This window comes from Periophthalmus magnuspinnatus, chromosome 6 (assembly GCF_009829125.3).
Source record: "Periophthalmus magnuspinnatus isolate fPerMag1 chromosome 6, fPerMag1.2.pri, whole genome shotgun sequence".
NCBI lineage: Eukaryota > Metazoa > Chordata > Actinopteri > Gobiiformes > Gobiidae > Periophthalmus > Periophthalmus magnuspinnatus.
The window spans coordinates 27767163-27778079 of NC_047131.1; the positions used below are offsets into that span (position 1 = coordinate 27767163).

Here is a 10917-nt window from a genome sequence, read left to right on the forward strand (position 1 = left end):
CTTCTGTATTTCTAGATCCATAACACCAAAATTAAGGTATATCATATTTAGCTAACACATGTTTTTATTATTACAGCGCGTTTGTTTACAATAATAACCGTTTATATCACCAACCAATCTAAAAATTCGTGAACTCATACATCACGTAAACGTAACATTACACTACTACACGGGGTTTTTCGTTCCGCAGTGATACTGGATTTTGTTGCAACACGTTTTTCCGGGGTTTAGAGTCATTTCTATTGTTGGAGTTCCGTTTTAGTGGTTTTGAGTAGCGGTTTATTGAAACACACCAGAACATGGACTATTACAAGTGTGACTACAAATCCCAGAAGGCCAAGGGGGTCTGGTGGTATCCAGGAAGTGGGCAACCGTCGTCAACCAAACTTTCACCTCTGGAAAGTGCTTTTTCTGCAAGCTTTGGGATGTTTTGGCGGTCGCTGTTGGTTGGTGTTTTAACTCTGTACATTAAAGGTAGAATATGTTTCGTAGTTTTACTTTACGCGTGGGTTTGACTGGAATTAGTTTGTAATTATTGTTTATTAGGCCAACAACACAACTGTTGAACATTGGTAACGTTAGTTTTTCACATTTCAATACATATTTATCATTCATTATCATTTAATTTCATATCATTATTCATTGAAATGGTTTAAATGTATGTACATTAACTCAGTCTGTTTGCATTTAGGCAGATTTGAGACATGAACATCCCCCACAGCTCTGTGCCTCAGGGGGCCCGCCCTGGTTCAGCCAGGGTCTTGGTAACTGAGCTGAGTGGATCAGAACATATCAACCCAACCCCTCGACCCTGTGAAGACCTGGATCTCTCTGAGTCATGCCTTACCCTAGACACACTGGTAAGAACATCTGTTACACCTGTGAATGTTATTATGACCAACAACGTCTATAAGCATATCCAAATCTCTTGTCACAGTGTGTGAGCAAAATTATGCTCACTAAAATTGTGGTTTATAATAACAATAATCCTAACAAGGCTTTTGTCTCATCACTGTATACCTACACATTTGTTACAAAAAATATTTTTTTCTTTAAACACAGGAGCTTATTGTTATATAATGACAAAAATCAGTGTCAATAATGTAATACTTTTACTTACAGTAATTTACAAAAGAGAGACATTCTGTAACAGTGTGCATTTCTATAAACATGAACATGTTCAAAATGTTCAATATGTGATGTTTATGTTTGTAGGAATTATTGTGTGGAACACAGGAACTTTCAGAGGTGACATCACTAGAAATGTGTTTAAACACACAAGACAACACAGTGGGCAACTTTGGTGAGTGAAGTCGTGGATCTATGTGTTCTATTAATAAGACAATATGTAGAATGCTATTGCTAAATAAAATGTCAAAATGTTGCCATGACACTGGATATTCTTTTATAACAGGGCTGAACAAATATTTTTGTTGCTAGTCTTTGTCCATGTAAAATCCCACATTGCACAACATTCTTAGACAAAGAGAGAACCTTGTTAGTGCATGTTTAAAAGAACAGAAGACGTCATACTCTGCCACCTCATTACTCTATGTCACAATTTCAATTGTGCCTCTTTTGCTTTTTAGGGGCATATCTTCCTAAGCTGGAACAACTTAAAATGAGCAATAGTGTAATAAAGTCAATCAGGTACATTTACACATGTGAACAATATTAGAAGCTATTAGAAAATTAGAAGCTGAAGAAAAATTATTTTAATTTCTTGTGTCTTGGTTAACAGAGATATAGGAAGTTCCCTCTCTCAGCTGCAGGTTTTGTGGATGCCATGCTGCTGTCTGGAAGACTTGGATGGTATTTCATCACTATCCACTCTCAGGGTAATTTGTTGAATGGAAGAAATAAAAGCCTCACTCCCCATATGTTGACGTCATCCAATGGAAAAATGCTTAAATTACCTTCACTTTGCAGCTAACCAACTTTGGCATTAGTTGCAACTACTATTTTTAGCCTGGTTGAAGCTGTGTTACTCCCAGTGCACCTGCAGCTGCTGGCCTTGTCTCTACTAAATAAAAAAAACTTAGATACCCTCAATTGTTATACATGGGTTTATTTTAGTTTCCAATTTTCAAATAAAAATGTCTTTCAGTATTAAGATCCTGAATATAATCAATACAGGCTTTTGAACATAATCATTTAACAAAAAAAACAAAAAAAAAAAACTGCTGAAAACTGCTCTAAACCACATGTTTTTACTGTAGAGTTCTTGATAAAAAAAAAAAAAAAGATTAATTGCCCAGCCCTACATTGGTTTAACTTATACACAGTGATAGACCAAGGTTTACAAATCATAAATAATTCATTCTGTACAACTTAGAGACTGCTTTATGTGTAAACAGAAAATGTTGCTAATGTTAGGTACCACTCCTGCCAACAGAACTCCTTTCAGTACATATTTTATTTATAGCGTGCACCCATCTGTTATGCCATTAACTGACTATATCCTCTGCTATGCATGCTACTGTGGTTTACCAGGAGCTGTACCTGGCTTACAACAAAGTGTCAGACCTGAGTCAGGTGGGCATGCTGGAGAACCTGCACATCCTGGACCTCGAGGGGAACGACGTGGATGACCTGGTTCAAATTCAGTTCCTGGGACTGTGCACCAAGCTCCAGAATCTCACTCTAGATGGAAACCCCATATGCAAGAGCCCAAATCCAACTGTACTCCAGGTAAAATACTTGAGATTCGAGCTGCTATAATTGATTTTGAGCCGACAAGCAGTGTAGCCCAAAAAGCAAGCACATGTCTTCATGCATGCTTGTTCTTTTGTTTCCATAACTTGAACCTGTCTCAATAACTATGATGATATGATATAATGATATACAATGATATAAACAGAAAGACAGCCATTTAACCTAAACTCATGACATAAATTCCACTGACTATTTGTACAACACCTAAAAGGTAATACAATTTTTGTTTGCTATTTAACCCATATTTTTCTGTTGATATAATAATGAAATTAGTGTGTATGTAGATTTTGCCTTTACAATGTGGAAAATACCCACCAAAAATGACTAAAATACATATAAACATATAAAACGAACAGTGACTGATGCTAAAATAATGTTTATTGCTTATTGGTTGTTGAGGTGAGGAGCCTAACAGGTGGTGGTTATGGTCATCCTCAGAGCAGAGAAGAAACGGGACACAGCTGTCTTCGGGCGGTTTTGAAATGCCTTAAGCTCGGTGTTGAGACATTTGACAACATTTGCTTCAAACTCTGCATTGTCAGGGGTACGTGCTGCCTTCAGGATATTGGCAGGCGATCCATAATACATTTCTAGACGTCTGACAGCCCCTTTGCCTATTCTCATTCGTTTGTTATCACTGATGTCTGTATGCGGTTCCACAATAAGCTGGTTCTTGATCTTGTTGTCCAGTCTGTTGGTGATGTTGTGGCATGCATCTCGACTGTAGACTTTGTTCTTTTGTAATATTTTCTTGACGAGAACACGAGTCAGACTGCAGGACACGGCGGACCCAAACTGAAGCACAGGTAAACTTCTGCTTTCAGCTGAATTGGCCTCAGTTGTGTCTGTTTGTCTCTTTCACTCCTCAGTTGACTAGAAGAGGTGACAGGCTCAACTCTGGACAATTCAATGACCACAGTTAATATTGTTTTGGTCTTTTTAGTCTGAGCTCTGGTTGTTTGGTCTGTAGCTCATTTTGGACTCCATCTGTTGAAGTCTCCACCTGGGTTTCAGCTGGTACCTCTGGTGTCTCCAACAACAGTGTCTCCATCTCAGGCCTGTCTTGGATTTCAGGAGTGGGGTCCTGAATAACTGAACCTACAGGATCTTGTGGCAATGGGCACACTGGGGCTGACCCTGATGGGGTTGTTTTTTCTTCTAAGTCCTTCACACTTTCCAAAACTCCCATTGCAGCCAATATTGGTAGGAGTTCTTGTGGTACATAGTCAATAATGGAGAGTTCCTTCTTGGTAACATCGGGTACCTTTTTTGGCAATAGGTACTGAATGTGCCTCAGCTACTCCAGTGAAACCTCCAACAGTTACTTTAAAAGAGAATGTGACCTTGTGGGTGGGGGCCTTCTCTTTTTAGTTCGGTGAATTCAACTCGCAGCCCCAGTTTATGGCCAAGTTCAAAAACGTCAGAAACTTCATTGTTGTAGTTGACATTAAGCTTGTTTATCAAAGCCATGGTGCAGTTTTGTGGGGTTTCCATTTTGGCTTGTAGTCTCTGACAGTTGATGAGATTGTTTGCTGGCAGCAGTGAAAGAGCCGCTATCTTATTCGCTATCTTTGCTCTCAGTGAAATGCGTCTTGTCTCTTCAGAACCAAGTCTACTAATGATGAACAGGTTAGGTGAGAGCTTGTAGGATAGGTCAAAAATGCGTAATATATTTATCTAATTCAAGTTTATTTGTATAGCACATTTTAAAAACAAGATGATTTCTATAGTGCTACAGATAATAGCAAACATTTAGCTGTAAAAGTTAGCAGAATTAAGCTCCGGACAAATGGAACTAGTAAAATCAAATACAATTTTTTTTTTTAAATAAGTAAAAATAAAAAAATAAGCTCAATGTATTTATTCACATGTTTGTATTGCTAACATCTGTCTGTGCTCAGATCTTGTGGCTATGGTAGGCAATAAACCCAATGTAATAATCATTTGGTGAGGCATAAAAGAATCGGTGTGATCTCGCCGCTCTGCATCTGTCTGTGCCAAATACAAAACAGGAGGAGAAGAGAGCTGAGGGCATCACCACGGCAACAACCAAACACATTTATGAACTATAACACACCAACCAACGTAGCCTAACCTTTTTGAGGAACGACTGTCAAAAAGAGGAGAACCAAGGTTGATCCATAAAACTGAGGAGGTAACAAAAATCTAAGCTGTAAACCAGGATTGATTTTAACTTAGAGCTGCTGTCACTCATTGTTGTGTGTAGTCCATAAAAAAAAATAAATAAATAATACAAATCCCTTGTAATGATCAGTGTCAGTTTGATTAAATTTTGGTTAATTGCACAGCCTTATTTCTACATGAGTAACAAAGTGCACTGGTTTGTAGCACCAGCGCTGTTCTTAAAATGAAACTGGGCTTTATGTTTTTTACTCATTCACTGGTGCCACTGGGGCAACTTGTTAAAAGCTCCTAGCTGGATCATTAGCCTATTGTGCATGTTTTAGGTTGATGGAGGAAATTCGGAAGTATCCAGGCGAAATCCATCCAAACGTAGGAAGAACATGCAAATCAGCCAGTTTTAAAACTACTGTATTAATGTATGATGTGAGCATAACAATTTTACCTTACTGCACTCTACATAACCCAAATTTAAGTATGAACCTCTATCTTCTGTAAAGATTTTTCGTGGCTTGGTAAATGTGTTTATTTCCCCCTACCAGCCAAGCATTAATTAGGAATCTGGGGCAATGAAGAAAGATGCTGAGCTGCATATGCATTAGGTCTGTGCTTTGTAGTGTTGAAGGCTGGTGGGCTGTGCCAAACTTAGCCATGCACACACACAGAGGCACATCCACTCACTTCCTGTCACACGGCCCCCTCTACTCCTCTTTTTTTTTTCTTTAGTTTCCTCTTCCAGCTCTTTCATTCATTGCATCTGTGCTGCAGGGCATGAGCACCTAACTAATTTGATTGTATAGTCGCCGGTGATTTACTGGGTTTTCCTCACCACACTCCAGTCCAGTTCTCAATGCAGTTTGTGGAGATAATAGATCAGAGCTGAGTGCAAAGTGCTCTCACTGGTTGTGGTTATTAATCTCTGTGGCATTATAAGGCCTGGCTCCATGTCCAGTCCTGCTGCCTCACTGAGCTGCCATTGTACACGCAAGTCAAAAAATGCATTAACTTCATGTATTCAAAAATTGAGAGTGTATAAATTTGAAGTAACTTATCTGTCTCTCACGCTAAACTTTTAAACTATGCACTTTTGTTTAGCCCATAAATACTATATTTGCTCAATTGTATTTGGCTTAAACTTATCTATAACAATGGATTGACCTCTAATTGTCCAAGGACGCAAAATGGGAAATGTTGTAATCTCCCCATCCAGATTCTGATGGGGGAATTTCTTGACGCCCGGATTCGAGAATACACAAAAAATAAATGGTTTAATTACTGGCCCCTTGTGGCTGAATAAACTAATTACATCAGTATAGTTACACAGTGTAAATATATAAAATTGTGATCATGAATATTCCTCATCCATACTACTAAGCCCTTTCACATTCTTCACCTCCTTGCTCCCCTTATCTTTTCCCAGACAGCCGACTACAGTTATCCAGCAGCCGTGCGGGAGTTGATCCCTCAGTTGCGTTACCTTGACAACGTGAAGGTGGAGGAGGAGGGCCTTAGCTGCAGTCGCACCATGGGAGAGGACTGGGAAATTCTTCAAAACTCCATCAAAGACTTGACTCACCTAGATACAAACTATGGTGTGTATTGGTAATGATTTTATTTTATATGTTGCTTTTACAGTTGACGTACTTTCATAACTGTGATTGATGACTCACTTACTGTTGTTGTAGACGCATCAGCTGGCAGGACGCCTCCTCTGAGTCGGCCCCCGTCAGCCCGGCGCCCCTACACCAGTCTCTCCCGTGTCCGGCCACGCTCATCTCAAAGCCCAAGACCCTTCACTGCCTCGAGGCCGACCACAGCACTCGGCCTCTCCTCTCCTTCTGGGTCCAGACCAGGATCTTCAGACTCAGGATTATCAGCCGAAGATGTAGAGAGCAGCTCCCTCACACATGGTTAGTTAGACAATGCAAACAATTTTTTCAGAAGCAAAAATAAATGACTCAAACCAGAATCCATTTTAACTCTACCTTTATGAGTTCCAGTATATTTATTATCAGAAATACTTTTTACTTCTGCTAATAAAATAATAGTAAAGATAATAATAGTTATACATTTTTCCCTTGTACTGAGCAATCACATTTTTTTCATTTAATCAAAAAGAGCAGTGTCCTCAGACCTATAAGCATGTTTTAGAACTTGAAAATATATCTCTCCTATCTTTTTTCCCAGTCAGATATCAAATCTAATGTTCAGTCTGTTAGTGAATCTTATTTTGCTTGAGTGATTTTGATTTGATGTATAAAAGAGATCTTAGCCAAAGAAAAGAAATGGTTTGAGAGGGAAGTTAAAGAAGCTATTTTTGTTAGGAAATACAATCCTTCCTTAAACACGAATGGACGCCTGAGACATAATCTCTCACCGATCAATAATTCCATCCTCAGGCCCAAAGCAAACAAAAGAAACAAAAGAGAACAATAGTAGGGCCATTAAAGGTTGACTAGGGCCATTAAAGATGAAACTAGGGACAATAGCTGTTTTCAGTTTCAGTGTAGTTAGCTCCTCCCTTCAGATAGATATAAGGCAGTGTCCACCAGTAATCTGACCAGAACTGAAGAAGCGGCTTGGACGAGCAGCGAAATTTTGTCCAGTTCACAGATTTAACTTCGGCTTTTGCTATAAAGACTTGGTAAAAGATAAAGATTTTTGAAAGAAAGTGAACTGGTAGCAGCAGACAGAAATAATGCAGTTGTAGACATAGCATCATGTAGTTAAGGCTTGAAGTTTACTATGACATGAACAACCTCAGCGTCAAAGGAACATGCCTGGTTATAAAATAGTGCTATATCATTTCCTTGAATTGGACATACAGTAAATATGAATCATTGTTAGTTAAAACATTGTAAAGTCTAAAGAGTCTAAAGTTAAACTAAAATGGTATGTAAAAATAACACTTACTAGCTTCAAATGCATAAAGTTGTTTTGTTTTAAAATGTAACTTTTGTGTGTTCTTTTTTAGGGTCTACCAAAATCCTGTTCTGTGGAAATCCTGTCCAGGCTATTCGAGCGAGGCGAGAAAAACTGCGGGTAGGGGAGAACATGTTAAAACACAAACAATGTCTTCTTATCTTGCCAAAAACAAGCTCATCTTCCTTTTTATGCCTCATTTCTGCTCTTTCAAACACTCGCAGATATTCATAGATGTAATTTTTTTGCCCCTGTTTCCATTAAATTACTATATAAGCCTATGAAATGTTATCTGAAAAGTAGACTAAAACTTAGACTTGGACAAACAAGAGAAATTACATAGATACAGTAGCTCACTCATTGCAATACATAGAGATAAAAATAATGGCAGTGAAAATAAGAGAAGGGGGAATTTCAGTGTTGCAATGCATAGTTCAATAACAGAATAGCTCTCAAAAGTCAAGATAAATAACTATGAGCAAATAGATTACACAAAACTGCAGGTAATTGAAACCTACAGCACCATTATGTACAATAAGTGGCTATGACTATGATTATACATTGCAGCATATAGTAAGACAAGAGATAGAATAGAAAGAGACCGAAATAGAAATAAACCACAACTACTCTATATTATGCTGTTAGTCATTGTGCTATAATTCTGTTGCCATTTTCTAATCCCCCGTGCTCTGTTCTTTGTGTAGACGGCACCCACGACTTCGGCCTTAACACCGCGGGAGCTGCCCCTTCACATCCCCGAGCACACGTATGATGTGGAAGAGCCTGATGACAAAGGTCGCTGTGATGTGTTTGCTGAACTCCGAGTGTGGAGAAAAGAACACAGCAGGTAGCACCTCACCTCATGGCCTCTTTTCTTCATCCGCGGTGCATTTGATATTTACTGTGAACTTTAAAGGGCCTATATTATTCTTTTTTCTGGTCTGTGTTATAATGTTTCCTCATCTAAAACATAACAGGAGTTGTGTTTTGTTTCATTCACGCATATTTAACTAAAAAACTACCGCTTCGTGACATCACAAGGTGGGACAGAGCATTTTTGAACTTTGGGGATATAGACAGCACAGTAATAAAGGGTTACTTAAACATGTGTGAATGAAACTACCGTAAATGCTACTTCAGGTATGTTTTTGATGAGGTAACAACATTCTAACATGGCTAAAATCTCACAAGAGTCATTTTTGCGTAATATAAACAAACACATTTTTTTACAAAAATTTATTACAAACCCCGGGAATAAATGCAGTTTTTATTTATTGGAAAATTGTAATGACTTTATTACAATTTATTAATACCTCATATTTTTAAAGTCAATTATTTTGGTCAACTTGGTCTCCGCTACATCAGAGTTATGTAGTAATGGATTACATTTACTTTGGAAATGAAGTTATATGGGTAATTTAGTTTATTATAATTAAAACTAAAACTAATCTGAATATTGTAATTAATGCAAGGTTATGGTCTATTAGGTCATTGTTTCTGGATTAATTGGTTATTGTATACTTATTGTTTTCTATTTGGGTGAAGTATTTGGCTATAGGACTGCAAGTATGTTAAATATTTAAATACTGTATATTTCAATCAATAGTTAACTGACTATTTCTAACTAGGAAACAAGCTTAAACCACTCACTTATATGATTTTCCAGGCGTCTTGAGGCAATAAAAACAGAAAAGCTTCCACAGATTTTAACAATTCGACACAGTGATGATGAGGACAACGAAGATGAAGATTGTTTTGATAGTCTCAGAAATTCTAGTTCTGATGAAGAGGATGAGGAGAAACGGCATTCACCAGAAACTTTGCTCCAGTCTCCTTCACCAGGTCAACTCAACACACACTTACTTTGATGATAAACTGTATTTTACTGAATATACTTCATGATAAACTTTTTGTCTTTACGTGTCTGTTGTAGACATCGACAGTTTCTCGGGTGCAGCTCAAATCTCATCCCCAGACTCCATGCTGTTACCATCTCCCCCGGGCAGCGCTGCGTCCCAAACTGTCCGCAAAGCACCAGGGATTCGAACACGTAGACTCATACAGGTCAATACAGAACTCTTGCCTGATTTCAAGAGTATAAAGCGCCACCTAGCTGCAGCTTCTGTAAGTGACATGAAACCACAGGATAGCAGGCGACTCACAGGCTCAGATGTAAAGGTTTCTTCACACCCTCCTCGAATACCTCGCCCTCCTCCATTGAAAGGAATCGCCCATGGACTGAGGCCTTCATGGTATGGATGCAGTATTTTTGGTAACTTTTTATAATAACTACACAAAGCATTAAACAAAGACTTAATTTATAATGAACAAATAGTTTATTAAGAGTGATTCAGGATAATTAATAGCCCAACCCTGACTTCTAATCATAACCCCTTACTTATAGTTACAAAGCCTGAATTGTTCTTAATAAACCACTTGTTCATAATGGCCTGGGAATGCCTTAGGGTCCCACTGGAGGGGCTGGAGGAAGTGTCTGGGGTGTGGGAAATCTGGGAGTCTCTGCTTAGACTGCTTCCCCTTGACCTGGCCCCAGAAAAGCAGATGAAAGTGGACGGATAGCAGGTAGCTGGAATAGGCTCCAAATGTCTTTTACAGATATTATGCAATGTTCTTATGTAAGAATTTGAAGGATTGGACTAGTTTTTATTTTTAGCTGTAAAGATTTCAGTTATAATGTGTTTTATTATTCACTTAAAAAACTGATGGCAGGACACAGTGGTATAAAAGCTGGCACCCCTGTCTCACAGCAAGAAGATTTCAAGTTTAATTTCTGGACTGTGTGGAGACATTCTGATAGTGATCTTAAACTATAAAAATAAAATGAATAGGCGTAGTGGAGAATACAGATTTCTTTTACAGAACTGACTGGCACTTTCTCTTTTTTTTTTTTTTTTTTTTTTTTTTTTTTGCAGTGCCGGTGCAACGTCTGGGAACAATTCATCTGAAAATATGGAAAGATCATCGTTTACTCGCCCCCACACAGCCAGTGCAGCTCTACAGAAACATTACCAGCACCATCTGTCTGCGACCAGCAGGGGGAGCTCTCAGCCTAAATAACCACAACACCAGTTTCATTTTCAAGACTATTAGCTCCCCAGTGCCTTGGAATTATGTAAC

General features: G+C 38.4%; 1 protein-coding gene across 1 annotated transcript; it reads left to right on the forward strand.

The window, feature by feature from the left end:
* Nucleotides 1-250: 250 nt before the first annotated feature.
* lrrc56 (leucine rich repeat containing 56) lies at nt 251-10917 on the forward strand. The gene is made up of 13 exons (XM_033967585.2): nt 251-474; nt 692-860; nt 1216-1303; nt 1590-1650; nt 1742-1838; nt 2494-2691; nt 6278-6449; nt 6543-6767; nt 7832-7899; nt 8484-8626; nt 9446-9621; nt 9713-10031; nt 10713-10917. Exons 2-13 carry the CDS (start codon nt 705-707, stop codon nt 10855-10857), a joined length of 1848 nt encoding a protein of 615 aa, XP_033823476.1. The 5' UTR covers nt 251-474; nt 692-704; the 3' UTR covers nt 10858-10917.